The 17122-nt window shown below is 47.7% G+C and overlaps 10 protein-coding genes across 10 annotated transcripts; 6 read left to right on the top strand and 4 right to left on the bottom strand.

The window, feature by feature from the left end:
- Positions 1 to 29: 29 nt before the first annotated feature.
- PHATRDRAFT_43466 (predicted protein) lies at positions 30 to 1493 on the top strand (the record flags this gene model as incomplete). The annotated part of the gene is made up of 1 exon (XM_002177598.1): positions 30 to 1493. One exon carries the CDS (start codon positions 30 to 32, stop codon positions 1491 to 1493), a length of 1464 nt encoding a protein of 487 aa, XP_002177634.1.
- Positions 1494 to 2159: 666 nt separating this feature from the next.
- Positions 2160 to 3715, top strand: PHATRDRAFT_43467 (predicted protein; the record flags this gene model as incomplete). The annotated part of the gene is made up of 1 exon (XM_002177599.1): positions 2160 to 3715. Exon 1 carries the CDS (start codon positions 2249 to 2251, stop codon positions 3713 to 3715), a length of 1467 nt encoding a protein of 488 aa, XP_002177635.1. The 5' UTR covers positions 2160 to 2248.
- A 954-nt stretch (positions 3716 to 4669) lies between these two features.
- On the bottom strand, positions 4670 to 5788 carry PHATRDRAFT_9987 (predicted protein; the record flags this gene model as incomplete). The annotated part of the gene is made up of 2 exons (XM_002177919.1): positions 4670 to 5358; positions 5425 to 5788. Coding segments are annotated over 2 exons (1053 nt in total), but the record flags the coding sequence as incomplete, so codon positions are not given.
- Positions 5789 to 6461: 673 nt separating this feature from the next.
- On the top strand, positions 6462 to 7316 carry PHATRDRAFT_32681 (predicted protein; the record flags this gene model as incomplete). The annotated part of the gene is made up of 1 exon (XM_002177600.1): positions 6462 to 7316. The coding sequence occupies one exon, from the start codon at positions 6462 to 6464 to the stop codon at positions 7314 to 7316; it is 855 nt and encodes a 284-aa protein (XP_002177636.1).
- Positions 7317 to 7815: 499 nt separating this feature from the next.
- On the top strand, positions 7816 to 8949 carry PHATRDRAFT_43469 (predicted protein). Its single transcript, XM_002177601.1, has one exon. It carries the CDS (start codon positions 7961 to 7963, stop codon positions 8921 to 8923), a length of 963 nt encoding a protein of 320 aa, XP_002177637.1. The 5' UTR covers positions 7816 to 7960; the 3' UTR covers positions 8924 to 8949.
- A 29-nt stretch (positions 8950 to 8978) lies between these two features.
- Positions 8979 to 10637, bottom strand: PHATRDRAFT_43470 (gamma-interferon-inducible lysosomal thiol reductase). The gene has a single exon (XM_002177920.1). It carries the CDS (start codon positions 10449 to 10451, stop codon positions 9105 to 9107), a length of 1347 nt encoding a protein of 448 aa, XP_002177956.1. The 5' UTR covers positions 10452 to 10637; the 3' UTR covers positions 8979 to 9104.
- Positions 10638 to 10980: 343 nt separating this feature from the next.
- PHATRDRAFT_32684 (predicted protein) lies at positions 10981 to 11541 on the bottom strand (the record flags this gene model as incomplete). The annotated part of the gene is made up of 1 exon (XM_002177921.1): positions 10981 to 11541. The coding sequence occupies one exon, from the start codon at positions 11539 to 11541 to the stop codon at positions 10981 to 10983; it is 561 nt and encodes a 186-aa protein (XP_002177957.1).
- A 418-nt stretch (positions 11542 to 11959) lies between these two features.
- On the top strand, positions 11960 to 14494 carry PHATRDRAFT_43471 (predicted protein; the record flags this gene model as incomplete). The annotated part of the gene is made up of 1 exon (XM_002177602.1): positions 11960 to 14494. The coding sequence occupies exon 1, from the start codon at positions 12137 to 12139 to the stop codon at positions 14492 to 14494; it is 2358 nt and encodes a 785-aa protein (XP_002177638.1). The 5' UTR covers positions 11960 to 12136.
- Positions 14495 to 14673: 179 nt separating this feature from the next.
- Positions 14674 to 15375, bottom strand: PHATRDRAFT_43472 (predicted protein; the record flags this gene model as incomplete). Its single annotated transcript, XM_002177922.1, has 1 exon — positions 14674 to 15375. The coding sequence occupies exon 1, from the start codon at positions 15277 to 15279 to the stop codon at positions 14674 to 14676; it is 606 nt and encodes a 201-aa protein (XP_002177958.1). The 5' UTR covers positions 15280 to 15375.
- Positions 15376 to 15774: 399 nt separating this feature from the next.
- PHATRDRAFT_43473 (predicted protein) lies at positions 15775 to 17112 on the top strand (the record flags this gene model as incomplete). The annotated part of the gene is made up of 1 exon (XM_002177603.1): positions 15775 to 17112. The coding sequence occupies exon 1, from the start codon at positions 15799 to 15801 to the stop codon at positions 17110 to 17112; it is 1314 nt and encodes a 437-aa protein (XP_002177639.1). The 5' UTR covers positions 15775 to 15798.
- Positions 17113 to 17122: the final 10 nt, after the last annotated feature.

The following is a 17122-nucleotide window of genomic DNA, read 5'->3' on the forward strand; positions in this document are numbered from 1 at the left end:
TCTCCCGAACGCAAAACAAAATTCAAGCAATGGTGTTTCTTAATGGACAGTATGATCAAGGTGATTGGTGGCAATCATTCGCTCTGGCCGCGGTGACTCTCGGGCTTCTTTTTATCTTCTTGACTAAAGGCCGTTCCGAAGGAAAAGACGGCAAACAGTATCCTCCCTACGCCCCGGCGGGCTTATGGGAAACTGCTCTATCCGTGAGTGGCTCCCAAGCACCCTCCTTCATGATACAAATGGCAAGAGAATTAAACTGTAGCGTCTTTCGGATGCGCCTTCCTATTTTTGGGACTCCCATGGTCGTGGCAGTCGGAGAGCCACTCCTTACCAAAGCTGTTCTAACTGACTCTGGTAGTATCAAGCCAGCCGTCATCTACAAGGCCTTTCACAATGTTACTAAGGGACCCAACATCTTTAGTGAGACAAATCTTGTTTTGTGGAAGCATGCTCGAAGAGGGGTATCGCCAGCGTTTTCGACCCAGCATGTTCAACGCATGAATTCCATTTGCGCTCAACAAACGGAGCGATGGATAAAGGAGCGCCTCGTCCCAGCCATTGAAAATGAAACAGCCTTTGATATTGCACAGGCGATGCGTGATCTTACTGTTTCTGTTCTCTGCGAGGCAGCCTTTGAGTATGACCCAACAGAAGAAGACATGAGGACGTTTCTGTTCGAAACCGAGACTGCTATGCGAGAATTTTCTTTCAAACAGTCTGCCAATCCAATGAGACAGTGGTTTGCATGGGTGCTACCTGAAGTCAGACGAGCACGGTTGGCGACGGATCGAATGCAAGCATTCGGATTCAAGGTCATGAATCACTACCGTAGTCTTAAACACCATGAAACCGAAGATACTGTTATCGGTCGGATCATGAATAACGACAAGTACAAGAACGACGCTGCCAGGGCGGCGGACATCTTGACACTTTTAGTGGCAGGTCACGACACAACTGGGTACTCACTGGCTTGGATTCTATTGAACCTAGCTCAGCACCCACACGAGCAGACAATTCTTCGAGAAGAGCTTCAAACGATGCCTAAAGAAGAGCGGGCACAGTGTCAGGCGGTCCGGAATGTTATCCAGGAGGGTATGAGAATTTCTCCAGTTGCGGCAGTGAGCTCCGTTCGCGAAATTGCAAAAGACATTGTTTCCCCTTCGGATCCTACAATTATACTCCCAAAAGGTTCTATCGTTTTTCTTCCGCAAATCTTAGCCTGTCGCAACCCTGATGTCTTCGACGCCCCGGACGAGTTCCTGCCTTCTCGATGGAACAATCCCAGCGAGCTACAGCGTACTGCAGTCATCCCCTTCATCCTTGGTTCCCGGAACTGCGTCGGTCAGCGTCTCGCTATTGCAGAAATCCACTCTGTCATTGCAAGGTTGTGTACCGATTTTGAGTTTTTTGTCGAAGATGAAGGAACCTCTGAATACTTTTTGACGTACAAGCCTGTTGGAGCTTTGCTAAAGGCCAGGCGTGTACAAAAGTAAATGGAAAACAGTACTTTCTTCCATGATAAATAAAATAGTCACCCACAACGTGCGAGCTTTTTTGCATTTTTGAATATGTAATTTCGTCTTACCATATACATAATTCGTCTTTTCTTAACCGTGCGTTGATTGACAGTGATTGCCTTACCTCTAGGAGCCTCGTCTATTGTTGTAAAGGAATCTGTCTAATAGCGAGCATATGATACCCTCACAAAGGGAATATGCTTAAAGATGCTTTACACGCTGTTCCAAAGATCTTTGTGTGAAACTTTGCTTTCTTCACGTGGTCACAGTCGATGCCCCGAGCACCAACTATTTGATCGATAGATCTGAAAGGTGCATAAGTGAACTGGATCTCCTATTGTATATGTATAGCGGAGGGTGACTGTTTCCATTAAGTAACCCTTCTGTATCTTCCGTCCTATTGTAAGAATTATCCTACCAACGGCATATTACAAAATTACAGCACTTACAGTTACACCAGACTTACATTTATGTATAGTATGGCAAAGATTCTCGCCGGTGGACCTTCTTTCTACGTGTGTATGTTTCTTTTTCACTTCGGCACGACCACGTGAATACCGGGAATCAATACGTGTCTCTCCCAGTCTTCGCCGAGGGTATTATTTCCTGTTTCTGTGTTCGAAACACAATTGCGTGTGGCTGAAAATATTGATCTACGCTCTTCTATTTCATCTACACTGGTGGAGCGACGCAGGACAGCTTCATAACAACCGCTCGCATCTGTGTCAACAATGATCCTCTATGTTGACGAAGCGAGCAACTTAGATCCTTGGTGGCAAACTACCGCCTTGGCAATTGTTGTCCTAGGAATCGCGTACGCCTTCACGAGGAGGCGTTCTTTTCAACGAAAAGATGGAAAGCAGTATCCACCTTACGCTCCGATTGGTTTGTTGCGGACAATACTATCGATGAGTGGCCCCAGAGCACCATCCTTTATGTTAGAAATGTCAAGATTGCTGAAGTGTAGTGTCTTTCGCGTTCGGCTACCTATCCCAGGAACCCCAATGGTAGTGGCCGTCGGTGAGCCGATCTTGACCAAATTGATTTTGACAGAGAGTAGAATGAAACCAGCCTCCGTCTACAAGCCCTTTGAATCAGTTACAAAGGGCCCTTCGATTTTCACCGAAACTGACGAAACAACGTGGAAACACGCTCGCAAAGGCGTGGCCCCAGCGTTTTCGTCACAGCACATACGGCGTATGAACACAATTTGCGCGGCACACACAGAGCGATGGATTCAAGAGCGCCTAGTCCCATCCATAGCTAACAACGCAGTCTTAGATATCGCAACCGAAATGGTCGACTTAACTGTTACCGTCATCTGTGAGTCGGCATTTGAGTACAATCCATCGAAAGAAGAAATGACGATGTTTTTGAGCGAACTCGATCTAGCTCTGCGAGAATTTTCATTCAAGCAATCTGCCAATCCGCTTCGGAAGTTTTTCAACGGGGTATTGCCGAGCGCAAGGCGAGCCAAGGTGGCATCAGATCGGTTACAAAGGTTTGTGTTTAAGGTCATGGATCACTACCGTAGTCTCAAGCACCATGAAACTGAAGATACCGTGATCGGGCGGATAATGAACAACGACAAGTACAAGAACGACGAGGCCCGAGCGGCGGACCTCTTAACTTTTCTGGTGGCAGGACATGATACAACCGGATACTCTCTGGCGTGGATCCTTCTACACCTAGCTCAGCACCCGCACGAGCAAAAAATTCTTCGAGAGAAGCTTCAAGCAACACCTCGCGAAGAGTGGGCTCAGTCAGCGGGACTCCGGAGCGTTGTCCAGGAGGGCATGCGGCTTTCTCCGGTTGCGGCAATGGGATCCGTCCGGCAACTCGCGGAAGATATCGTTTCACCAACAGATCCTACGATTGTACTCCCAAAAGGCGCGATCGTGTTCCTTCCGCAAATCTTGGCATGTCGCAACCCTGATGTGTTTGACTCACCAGATGAGTTCCAACCTTCCCGATGGGATGAGCCCAGCGAGTTGCAGCGCGCCGCAATCATTCCTTTTTCTCTTGGTCCCCGGAACTGTGTCGGGCAGCGCTTAGCCGTTGCAGAGCTTCACTCTGTCATTGCTAGTGTGTGTGCCAAGTACACGTTTACTGTCGAAGATGAAGGGACGTCCGATTACTTTTTAACGTACAAGCCCGTCGGCGCTTTGCTAAAGGCAACGCATGTTCCCAACCAGTAGGTTTGTGAACACCATCGGTTTCTAGACGGACAGGCCGGCGTTGACAGCACGTAGCATCCAATTTGTATTGATGTAAGTATCAATGTGTTTCTTTTTCTTTAAATCAGACTTGCATCTTTTACCCCACTTTACCGGCATGTTTTCACAATGCACGCTGATTGTCTGAAGAGACAACCAAGCAGGTATTCGTTGACACGATTAGATTAACTGTAAGTGTAAATTGTCTGGCATGTTATACTCGCGTTCACCATCAACTGTAGTATAAGTCAATCTCATAAAGATACTTCGCGCTGCTTCGATCGTCATAATTTTATAACTGGTTTTTGTTTTATGTTACTGTTAATGTAAGTTGTCGTTGATGTGATGCGCCAACGACACGATCGTGAACTTTGTTACAAATCTTTTACACGTTTGCAATACAAAATGGCCTCTTTTAGGATTAGCCTGCTTAAGTTGCTGACCACGCAGCATGCACCGGTTGACGCCCGGACTTTCCTCTCAACCTTCTAATTTTTACGTAAACGAGCATCTGGCAGCAAGCCTTCCCGTCTATTTCATCGTTTATGAAACTCCATCTCATCCTTAAAACTAAGCAAATTTGAAACTCTACCCAGGATGGCAGCCGAAGCAGAAGCGCAAGCAAAGCAACTCGATTCTGTCACGGATCGAGTGGACGAGCAAGAAGTTGATGGTACGAAAGCTCAAGAGGCCATGAATGCTCTGATGACGAAAAATGAGGCTAATGTGTCGGCTGCCGATCAGGTAGCTGTTTCCAAAGAAGACGTTGCTGCGATTGTCGACGAGCTGGAGGTAACAGAAGAGCTGGCGGAGCGAACGCTTCGACAAGCCGCTCTTGAGATGAGAGATAGCGACTCAGTTCTTTTTGTGGCTTTGCGAAAACTTGTAACGTCAACATAAGATTGTACTTCCTTAGCTTCAAGACGTTGTTATTATTTATTGTGAAGAGAAAGGAAAACGTGCGAACACTTCTTGCTCCGCGGGATCATCGGAGCTACCAACCATTATTCGTTCCACAGCAGCCCAAGCACTCATAGCACCTTGATCGGTACAAAGTCGAGGAGGCGGTACAATGATAGTCCATGGCTGCTTGCGGCTTAAGCAAAGTTCTTGTAGTCGCGTCCTTAGCTCCGTATTTGCGGCCACGCCCCCAACCACAGTTAGAGTCCGAATTCCACTGTCCTCCTCCAGTTGAGTCATAGCGTACTTAAGCCTTTGTTCAAGATGCTTGATAGCAACATTCTGAAACGAAGCTGCGATATTGGCCTTGTCCTGATAAGGTAACTCATCCACTGATTCCAGGCCCTTGTCAGCCACCATCTTTTCCGCCACCTTGCGGACAGCGGTTTTTAATCCGGCATAGCTGAAATCCATATCTTTGCGCTGTCGCAGCGGAATGGGCAACGTGACGACGGTAGAGTCCCCATCGCGGGCCAACTTTTCAACGGCTGGTCCTCCACCACCACCAGTCGGCAAACCCAGTAGTCTGGCGGTTTTATCGAACGCCTCACCTAGCGAATCGTCCAGAGTACCACCTAGAATAGTGTAGCTGCCGATACCCATACATCTCATCAATTGGCAATGTCCACCCGAAACGAGCAAAGCCAAGAAAGGAAAATCCATTGCTCGAACAGGCAAGTGAACGATATCAGAACCGGTTGCTTCAACCGTGGTATCCGAGTCTGACCCACACAGAGGCAGTCGCGCCATCAAAATATGCGCCTCAAGATGATGGATACCAACAAACGGTTTCTTGTGTTCGATCGCAAGTTCGCGTGCCTTTGTGCACCCTACACGCAAACAAATTTCTAAACCCGGTCCAACTGTCACGCCAACGGCATCAATATCCGACATGGTCATACCAGCCTTGGCGAGTGCCTCTTCCACAACCCCATCGATCTTTTCGACGTGGGCGTCACGAGCCAACCCAGGAACAACGCCTCCCCATGCTTCATGGATTTCTTGTTGCGATGCCAACGCTTCCCCGAGAATGACACCATCGCTTCGTACCACTGCCGCGCCGGTATCGTCGCAACTGCTCTCAATTCCCAGAACTGTGAACACTCGATTTCGTTCCGGCAAGCCTGATAGGGACTGAAATGTTTTGCCGTCGACTCCTCCAGGTTGATAGGTGACTTGATACTGGCCTCGGTCCACGGCCTTGGCTAGTCCAATGAACTTTTTACGCTTTTCTCGCGTCTTACGTCGACGCTCCCGTTTTTCAGATTCCTCTTCGGATATGACATTGGTTGCGGCGGTGACCATTGATGTTGCTGAAAACGAGGCGCGTCGGATTTTCGACGCTCGCGTTGAATCAGGGCCAATAACGGGTCCAGCGCCGGTGATCCACGCGCATGTTGGTGTCAGTATTCGGCGACTCGAAACATTCCATACTACAAATCCAGTCATTATACGACCAATCATTTCTCTTAAAGGGATGTTAGGAAAGGTCTACTTTTCACCTTTCAACCAATAGCTTTGTGCTGTGTTGCCCGGTACTCATTGTCAACCTTCGTTGACTGAGATTATCGAGTGTGACAATTAAATTGTGCGATAATCATCAGTCTGCTTGCGCTCCAATCACGATGACACGGGATCAAAGAAACGTACGAGCAATGGAAAACCATAGGTATGTTGTCCACCGTCGGGTATTTCGATTGACTGACTGTGAATATCATCGGCTTGACGCTATCCATTGTTAGGGACACGTTAAATCTAAATGACCAACATGAGACGAACGCTCACAACGCTAGTAGTAGCTGCTTTCGTCTCGGCTTTGGTCGAGGCTCTTACTTCCGATGGTATTCATCATTCTGAAACGCTATCTCGACACGCATTCTTTAAGAAAGTCGCCACCACCGCGGCAATCGTTACGTCGGGCTCTCTGTCGCTAGGGCCCAACATTGCCGTTGCTACCGCAGGCGAAGAGGAGGATATCGCAGTGTATTTCGGATGCGGGTGTTTCTGGCACGTCCAGCACGAATTGGTCGAGGCCGAAAAAACTATTCTGGGCCGATCGGACAACGAGTTGACTGCACGGGCGGGCTACGCCGGAGGCACGAAAGGTGCCAAAGACGGTAAGGTTTGCTACCACAATGCGGCGCAAATTGCGGATTATGGAAAGCTGGGTCATGCTGAAGTTGTACGCGTCAACATCCCTCCGTCGGCCTTTCCACTGTTTGCGGCAGAATATTGCAAACTGTTCAGCAAAGAAGGCTATCGAGCAGACCAATGGGGTGACCGGGGATCGGAGTACCGGAACCTAGTGGGCATTCCTGGAGGTCTAAACTCAGTATATGCCAAGCAACTGGTAGAAACGTCTATCAAAGAAGGTGACAAACTCGATTTTGCAAAAGGGAAAGGTGACGACCCCGACGCGCGCGCTTTGAGCTTCATCATGGATACTAGAGACTTCCCCTTCTTTACTGCGGAACAATATCACCAATTCCATGATGGATTTGCTGCCGGCGAAAATTACCCCAACTCTTATAATGCGTTGGCTTCCAAGTACGCGAAGGAAGGAAATCTTGGGAATAGTGATTGCCCAAATGGCCTTCTTGGGATCGGGGCACTTGGACTGTGAACTCCACAGCATACAGGAATTGTCGTTTCCAAAAAGCTATGGAGCGTATTCACTGTCAAGCAGTCGGGGAGGGTACCAGAGGTCCTCTATCCGTCTCTGGATCAGGATACAAAAGCCAATGGAGCATAGGTTCACGATCAACGATCATAAGAAAATACATAAGCAGCTGCTGCATCTAGACCAAAAGTCTTCAGGGTAATCCTTTTTTCAATCGCACCTGTCGGCACAGGTATATCCTAATTGGGTTTGTAAAGCATACGGGTATTCAAGTTTTGCTGTTTTCCCACTTCCACCTAATTTGATAGAGTCTCATTTTCTCATTCACAGTCAATCAACTTTCCGTGATAATTGTATCTACCTTATTCTGACAGTGAATACGTAATGATGCAAACTGGAAATTCCTCCAACGTCACCACACTTTTTCGAAGCACTCACTGCCAGCAGCGACCTGTAATATAAGGCGACACAACAAATTCTTTACAGTACAAATTGTGAAGTCATCCCTTGCAGGTGTTCTGCCTAATAGAAAGCGAGGTGAAGTAGCAACAAGCCTACACAACCAGGACAATATCTACTTACAATTATTGCGGTGCTTCTCCAAACGCTGATAGATAATGGGCTAGGAAGGGCTCGCTGGAAGAAAGATGACCAGATCGAAGTTTATAGGAAGTGCTGGAGCTATTGGCTTATTTTGTTTGATGATCATACCGAATGTGGGAATTCTGATCGCAACATTTCTTTATCCCAAAGTACTTGGGTTCTACTTTCTGATTCCGTACTACGCATACAACTTGTCCATTGGCAAACACGAAGCTCGAGACGGCAACGGCTGGAATTGGTTCAGCGAGAATTTCTTTGTCTTTAACATTGTGAGGGGATATCTAAATCTTAAGATTGAAGCTGACTCCGAGCTCAAGGAAGCCGAAGCGAAAGAAGGCGCCCAATTTGTGTTCGCCGTTAGCCCTCACGGAACGAACGCAGACTATCGAGTTTTTATTGACGGTATGCTACATGAGGCACTCCCACAGACTGCAAGCAAGATCAGAACACTAGCGGCGACAGTACTGTTCCACATTCCCTTGGTTCGTGAAATCGCACTTTGGACAGGATGTGTCGATGCCAGCCGCGCAGTTGCTGTCGAGAGATTAAAAGAAGAAGGTGGTTCACTGCTTGTGATTCCCGGTGGCCAAGCAGAACAAATGTACACCCAATATGGACGTGAAAGAGTATATCTGAAACGGCGCAAAGGATTTTTGAAGCTTTGCTTGAAGTACGAGATTCCGGTCGTCCCAGCTTATGTTTTTGGCGTATCTGACTATTACTTCACGTCCGCAAAGCTCTTTGGTCTGCGAATGTGGCTCGTTCAGAATCTTGGCATTGCTCTTCCACTGTGCTGGGGAAGATATGGTCTACCAATCTGTCCTAGACCAGTCGATACCACCCTTGTCTTTGACAAACCTTTATACCTATCCTGCCAGAATCCGTCGAATCCCTCGGAAGACGAGGTTGACAAGGCTCATCTGCAATTTTGCCAAGCCCTCGAGAAGCTGTTTGATACACACAAAGAGAGGCTTGGGTACGGCGATCGAAAGCTGGAAATAATTTAGCATAGTAACAAGACGTAAAGCTGTCCTTCTAGGTTTCGACTCGTAGACTCATAGTGCTGTCCAACTCGATATTTGATTGTATGACATTTAGCCAGGCATGCCCAGCACAGACAGAATTTCTATGTTGTGTAGCTATTGACCACACCATATTTGCTGCTCCATAGAGATTAATGATTCACAGTCATCTTCTTTTCATTGAAAACTCTGGACATGGGGGTGATGGTGTGTCATCATACTGGCGACGGGTTTTGATTGCATCACACACCGACGCCATCAAATCTTCGTCTTCTTGGTCAATGTGTCGCCCATCGACCACAGCCCAAGGAACATACTGGTGGTCGGATGGTGTTTCCTTCCAAGCACGCTGCTGCAGCTTCCATACATGATTTTCATCGAGCCGACATGTCACAAGTGCGTTCCAGTCTAGAGCGGATCTTCGTGCACAGTCGGCATAAGCTTCTCTTCCAAATTCATTGTTGCTATACCCCATAGGCAGAGTCTGAAACAAACAAGCTGTGAAAGGCAAGTAACGACCTGTGTCGGAGTACACATCCCTCGTACAACCATGATACGCATTTGCATCACACTCGGCAACGCCATGCTGGCAGTCAAGTGATCTGTTCGCTACGTCAATCATCGTATTTCCAAAAACAACCACATTTAGGTCAATGTAGTCTTTGAGCAGTTCATACGTTGGCATGACTTGCTCTTCCAAATATTGCTTACAGTACACGCACAAACTTTCAACGTAGATACCCACTATAACCCTGTCGATTTCGGCAAATACGGAGGAGCTAGGAGCATGGACATCTCTTACTCGGCTTTCTGCACAAGCCTCAACAACCCGACTGTAATCTCCGCCCGTCCTGTTATAAGCATCGCAAATAGTCGATAATAGATCAACGTTGTCTTCATCGATGTGCTGGCCGTCTATTTCTACCCACGGCACATAGTTATGGTAAGAAGGGGTGTCCAGCGCAGCAGCTAGTTGCAACTCCCAAACGTGCCTTTCATCTGCGTGGCAGGATACAAGTGCGTTCCAGTCGAGAGCTGTCAATCGAGCACAATTCGCGAATAAATTAGGCGCAAAGGGATCGTCGTGATGACCCATGGGCAAACTTTTGAACAGGCATGAATCAAAGGGAATATACCTGTTCGCAAATGGGTATATATCGCGGGCACATAGCTGGTACGCGTTCGCATCGCATTCTCCGAAACCATGTTGGCACTCCAGCTTTGCATTCTCGACATCAAGCTTGGCATTTCCAAAGACAATCAAGTCGAGATCCATGATGTCCCCTAGCTTCTCAAAAGTGGGCATCAGCTGTTCCGACATATACAGTTGACTATCAATACAGAGGCTTTCGACATACACTTCCACCTTGACCATTTTTCGATCAGACACAGTCTCGCGAATTGCATGGGTCGACACGTTAGCGAAATCCCAGTTCTTGGATCTATTTTTGAAGAGAGCATAGGGTAGAAAACAAAATAGTACGGCAAGGACAACCAGACCTTGAAGCGACATCGGTCAAACCACACAATGGATATCGTTGAACGCAAACCTTGAAACGAAAGGCTTCGGCTGATTGAACGGATACAACAAATGCGGATTTTCAACACTGACGACTCGGCCGTTTAACGTTGAATGCGAAGTCGCACGTGTAGAAGTCTTGCTCTAGGAACAAGACAGAATCAATAAAAGGAATAATTCGTGACAAGCATACGTTGTGGATCCCCCTGTGAATATCACTGGAAACACAAATCGTTCTCCCCTAACCCTAGCTCAACCAACACCCGAAAGTGTGTATTCGATTAGGTATGCTCGCAGTGATAATGACTCGGTTGATTTTTTTTGCCTCACAAACTGGGCTACAAGCTTACCCCTTATTGTTAACGTAAATTCTGCAAAAATCAAAAGACTGTGCTACCTGGGCCGCGACGTAAACCTTTTTTCGTTGTCATGCCCCTCATTTTCTTTCCAAAGGTGGGTCGCCGGATTAGCAGTGTTTCTCCATTTCTTACAAGGACTGTCAACTCATTTGTCTCAACATTCTTCATTTTTCCTCCTTGTGGAAGAACTTGTCAACCACATTATTTTGAATCCACGGTGTGGTCGAGAGCGCTAAACCAATTCGAAGTGGGACGGCAAATCGGGCAAAATTGACAAAGGCAAAGGCCTCGGCTCCCATCTTGGCAATATCGTCATTGTCACTGAGATCTGGCCAGTGCCCTGTGACGCCTATATAACCAAATATTACGACGGGAATCGAAACCGTCCAAAAAGCAACCTCCCAGAGCGCGTACGAGATGATTCCGGCAGTACCGGCGTCTTTCACTTGTTGCATTAATTTCTGTGCTTCCGATATTTCTACCTTTTCAACATCCGTCACAGTAACTGCCGAAGCCTCCAGGCTGACTGCCGTCACGTTGATAGACTCGTTGGAGTCCGGCACAGCCGTTTCTCCTTCCGCCACCGTGACGAACCAGTGTGGCGTATCCTTGCGAACGGCAAGCTCTCTATGTTGCGCATTTTGGAAAAAAGCATTAGTGCCCGGTGGGACAAAGGCCCGAACCACAGGTACCAGCAAAACATAAGCCAAAAGCTCGGCTCTCATCTTCTCTCTCCAAGACGCCTTCTTGCTGAACACGGTATATATTTGTGACGCCGAAGCCTCTTTCTCTTTCGAGACGATTTTAATTTTTGGTGGATAGCTGTTGTGAGAATCAGCCCGGAGGAACTTGATCGTCCACAACCAAATCACAATTTCATCACCCCGTTGGATGACGTGTTGAAATTTCTTGAAGACGGGGATCAGGAGAAACATACAGTCTGCCAGTCGCCGGACCTTTCCTGCCTGCAATTTTCATCAGCGAGAGGCCTTACTGTAAGAGATATACTGGGTACAGTCTATGGTAGCGAGGCGAGGGGGAGAAGATCTACCGCGTCACAGTCAGTCGTAAGCAATTTTGGGTCACGGTAGGCATCAACAACAACCATCAATCGGCCCATGGGCAACAAAATCTCATCACCCAAGAAATATCAGTGGACGGTCGCACCCACATGCACACAATCGGTCTTTTTCATTCTGCCGTCCTCATCTCCGCTCTCCACCTTTTTTTAACCCAGGAGAACGAAGAATAGATGTCGAGCGGATTTATTGACCCTATTTCGTATCGTCGAATCTGATCAGAAAACCATAAAGCTCAACCATGAGGCACAGCGGAGTCGCAACAACTGCGCTCGGTTTGTTTGCTTTACCCGGGGCACGTCCGTTTTCTTTTTCTTCAACAGGCACTTATTCTCCGCAAACGTTTGCTCCTTGTTGCGCTGCCACTAGTCGCAGGAATTCTGCAACTTGCAACAATGAAAGCTTTCAAGCAGACGACATCTCACTCCTCGACTCTATGCCAGATCGAGAATTTAAGACCTCAACCCCGTCGAAGGGAGATATTTCAGAGTTATATCTTTCCTTGTCGCATTTTATTGATATGATGGATAAAGCTCCACCTGGAACACTGCAAACGGAAGAAATAAGGCTGCTTAGAGAAATGATGGCTTCGATTGCGGAAGAGAATGAAGGCCACGTGGATACTATGGAGCGGCTGCTCTACCGTATGATAAGCGAATGGGGGGCAGCTACTCAGAATATGAGAGACGATCGAATCATTTTGCTAGAACCCAAGCTGGAAGATTTTTTGCTTGTTTTTAAGGCGTGGCAAGCCACTTTGGAAACGACACTCAGGTCGAAAACAAGTTCCGGGAAACTTAATACAAAGGGGCTCTCAGTCACGGTTGAGCGTGTGTGGCGGCTTTTTGCGACACAAAAATCCCTTTTCGAGAATGGACTGGAATCTGTCAAACCTGACCAAGAAACCTTTCGTACCGTGCTTTCAGTTTTCTCGGTGTCACGGGATCGCGGAATGGACCGCAAGGTGTGGTCGTTGTTTGAAGCGATGCAATCTTCCTACGATGTGGAACCAGACGAATCAATTTACAATTTCGTTATCCGCTCCTTAGCCAAAAGCCGACAACGCGGGGCCGCCGAACGTGCTGAAAATCTGCTTCGAGAAGCAGTGAAACAGTATCCTCCTTGGATGGACGTGAAAGGTCGTGTCCGCGGGATGAGCGTCGAAAGCTTCAATGTAGTTTTGACGGCGTGGGCAAAAAGCGGACTCGATTACGGAGCTGAGCGTGCCGAAAAATTGATCATTTTTATGGACGAAGTGGATTCAGCGAACGGTAGTCCAGGGACCGTGAAGCCCAACATTTCGAGCTTTACCTCACTCATCGACGCGTACGCCCAGCAGAGCGAGTGGGATGGCGTTGCAGCTGCCGAACGTATTCTCAACCGAATTTTGGACTTTTATTTGGAAGGCGAAGCCGAATTTCAACCTAGTATTGCTACTTGGACCATTGTCTTGAGTGGATGGTCCCGTCTCTCGAGAAAAGGAAATCGCGGAGCTGCTTCTCGCGCTGACCGGCTTTTGAAAAGAATCGAGTCATTGCACCAAGAAGGTCGGATCGAGTTCGAGCCGGATGCGATTGCTTATGTCACGGTGATGAACGCTTTTTGCTCGTCAAAGACTCCAGACGGGCCACCTCGCGGGGAAGATATTCTGGACGAGATGAATGAGCGCTTCATGGACGGCGACGATTCGATGCGACCCAGTGCTAAATCCGTACGAATGGTAATTGACGCATGGGTTAAAAGCAATGGCCCTGGTTGCATGGAGAAAGCCGAACGTGTATTGGACCGATATGAAGATCATTTAGCTTCCTCAGGCCCACCAGACGAGCCACATGGAACTTTTGAAGATACCACCGAAATTTATAAAATCTTGTTGTTCGGATGGGCCAAGAATGGGGATCCCGAGCGCGCGCAGGACTACTTATTGGACATGGTGGACAAAAACATGCAGCTCGACTCGTTTTGTTTCGACAAAGTGATTGAGGCTAACACATTTCTTAACGGACAGGACTCCTTGCAACGCTCGACACAAGTTTTCGAGCTATTGGAGAAAGCCCGCAAAACAGGAACAATCAAGCCGAACGAACGTGTGTACACATCATATATTCGCGCAATTGCTAAGGCTCGAGTACCAGATGTGGCTGAAAAAGCCGATGCTGTTCTGCAACGTATGCAGGACCTGTTTGCCGAGGGAAACAGGGGGATTGAACCTACGGTATTTACGTACAACGCTGTTCTTATGGCGTGCTCCGAAACCCCTAATACGGAGAAAGCCAGCAACGCTTCTGCTTTCAAAATTGCGCTGCGCATCTTCAACGAAGTTCGAGGCCAACGAAGAGGACCCGATCACGTGACTTTTGGCAACATGCTGAGATGCACGAACCTGGTCCCGAAAGGCGATCAAAAGGACAAACTGGTCAAGGCCACCTTTCAGCTTTGCTGCAAGACTGGCTGGGTGAACTCGTTCGTCCTACGGGACTTACGCGACGCTGCTTCAGCAGAATTATTGGAATCGCTTTTCTCACAATCTTTGGACAGTCTTGATGTGGAGCAGCTACCGGCAAGCTGGCAAAGGCAATTTGCAAACAAACGAAGGTAGTTTCAATTTTATAAAGAATAAAGATATACATTGCATCTTAGCTTAGCAGCGATACTATCGTGGACTAGTTGGGATTTTACGTTGACTCTTTTTTGCTCTCCGCGACCAAGCTTTCCATTGTCGTTTCCCTTGACTGCATGGCGCCTCGAATTCAAGTACGATGTAAAGAAAATCTGGTTTTACACGTTTTTTTGTTCCACGCCGTCAACGGTATCGCTTTTCTTTTTCACGATTTGATGATAGGCGAAGGATCCGGCGCCCAGCAAGCCCTTGCCCATTCCCACGACGCCCTTCAACGCCGCATCTGAAGCCGCACGCCGTACAGCTTGGCCTGGATCCGCCAAGGCTTCATGACGGTCGTAACGCTGGCGGGATTTCTTATCCGACAAAATCTCGTAACTCATTCGAATGCGTTCCCAGTGGTTCCGGACGTCCTCCATATTGTTGCACGATCCCGGTAGTATATCTCGATACCTCATACCATCAGGGTGATAGCGGCGGGACAGTTTGTAATAAGACTGCTTGATCTCGAATTGCTCAGCAGCGCGGTTGACTTTCAGTACTTCATAGGGGTTGATAAATTCACCCCAGGATGTTCGAAAGTCATCCAGCAACTTGGAGTCGATCTTGTCGGCCCGCACAGGCAATCGGGTGGAACTATTCATCCAAGAAGCCTCTCGGGAGGATCCCAAGGTCCTCCTCGTGCTGAAGCCTGGAGCAAAACCATCGGTCTCTAGAGACGACCCGATGATAACGTATAGTACTAGAACGAAGCTGATCGCCATTGGTGTTCTTTGCACTAGAGCTACTACTGCTTCCTTCCCATGCGTATAAGGAGGAAACGATTTCTCAGAGTTGGTTGGGGGTTGCCGGAATGCTAACGAGGGTTGACTGACAGTGATTTCTGACAATGATTACGGAACATCTAACACCCCGTACGATGTGGGGAATATTCACTCGCGAAGAGCCCAAGTGCATGGATTTACATATACATTATATAAACTGTGATAAGAAATCCTCGTGCATGATCACATCAACCCAACCAAGACAACTATAAGGAACGGATCTAAATCTTTCGCAGTTTCAAAAATCAAATTTTCCCCTTAAGGGCCATTGCCTAAATCGTCATAGTATATAGCTAGACCGGGCCAGATTAAGCAGTCACATTCAGTATCTGTGAAATGAAACATATGAGCAGTGCATAGGGACGTGCCAACCACATTCAACGCCCTTCGTCCCATTCCAGCTGCAGAGTCGAGAGGAGTACACTTTCGATCATGGCACTAACAACGACGGACTAAACCATGAAATCTTCACCCACGAATCTACCGTTTGAAGTGGCCCAGATAATTGCGTCGTTCGTTGCTGAGGGTTCCACCTTGATACGTTTGGGGGCCGTCAGTAGAGTGTTCGCCGAAGCCTGCGGAGAAGAAGCAACGTGGGAGCGTCTCTATCGCAATGTATGGTGGAACATTCCTCGCCAACACACCCTTTCCTACCGCTCCGACTATGCCAGGCGCTTCGTATTGGATCGATCCGTATTCCAACAACTACAACGGATAGCGGCATGCTTGCGACGGACCTGCCCGAATCAAATCCGCGACGTTGACTTGATACGCTTACTACAACGCGACAAAAGTTGGTTGCATCTCATTAACAACGACGAGTATGCCGAGTGCATGACAGTGCCTCGCGGTATGGCACTGCACCAGTACACTGGAGATCTATGTGACCAATACACCACTTGCGTGGCTTCTATAACCTTGGAGTACTTTACTCTTGCCTACATTTCGAGGGAATGGAATTACTGGCTGCAACAAAGCAACAGAAACTCTCCAACTCATGACAGCATTTGTTTGGAAGAAGGTGCCTTCTTGCTGGCATTTTCCTTGTTTGATTGGGAAAAAAGCTTGAATACTCGCCCAGATCTAGCACGTCTTGACATGTTTCGTCGTTTGGACGAGTTGGCGTTGCAACTCCAGAGTCGAATAGGCTTGGAAACAACAGCATCCGAAGACCCTGTTGGCGCTACCACTAAGCTTAGCGAGCTTTTGCGAGATCTTGGGTACGGTGGAAACGTGGAAAACTACTATGATTTGAACAATTCCTCCTTATTGTTTATATTGGAAAACCGCAAAGGGATTCCCATTACGCTGGCGGTACTGTACAAATGCGTCCTTCGGCGGGTGGGTGTATTCGTCGACATTATTGGGCTTCCGGGACACGTCGTTTTGGGAATTTCTACAAACGAGATTTTTGTCGATGTTTTCTGTGGGGGTCAAGTTCTATCTGTGCAGAACTGCCGGGAAATTGTTGACCAATACCACGTTGAATGGACTGACCAATTCTTAGCACCGGTGACTGCTTCAAATGTACTCTTACGAATGACTAATAATATGTTACACTGTATGCATCGAAGGTTGGCGGGCCACCTTGGCGAATTACAGTCTTTCGAGATATCAGAAGTTCAATCGAGGATTCAGTTCCTGAGAAAGTGTCTCCTGAGGTTCCAAGGCGATGGCATAGAGGAGTACGACGATACGGACGAGCTTGGCGTAAGGAAGTTTCAGTTTGAAAATAGATACACGCTTCACAGTTTTGCTTCACAGTTTGATTAATATATTTCGT

Source organism: Phaeodactylum tricornutum, chromosome 2 (genome assembly GCF_000150955.2).
Source record: "Phaeodactylum tricornutum CCAP 1055/1 chromosome 2, whole genome shotgun sequence".
Lineage (NCBI taxonomy): Eukaryota > Bacillariophyta > Bacillariophyceae > Surirellales > Neidiaceae > Phaeodactylum > Phaeodactylum tricornutum.

Excerpts from the sequence above, each read along its gene's own strand:
- PHATRDRAFT_43470 (XM_002177920.1), bottom strand. The coding sequence starts at position 10,451 with ATGTCGCTTCAAGGTCTGGTTGTCCTTGCCGTACTATTTTGTTTTCTA.
- PHATRDRAFT_43469 (XM_002177601.1), top strand. The coding sequence starts at position 7,961 with ATGACCAGATCGAAGTTTATAGGAAGTGCTGGAGCTATTGGCTTATTT.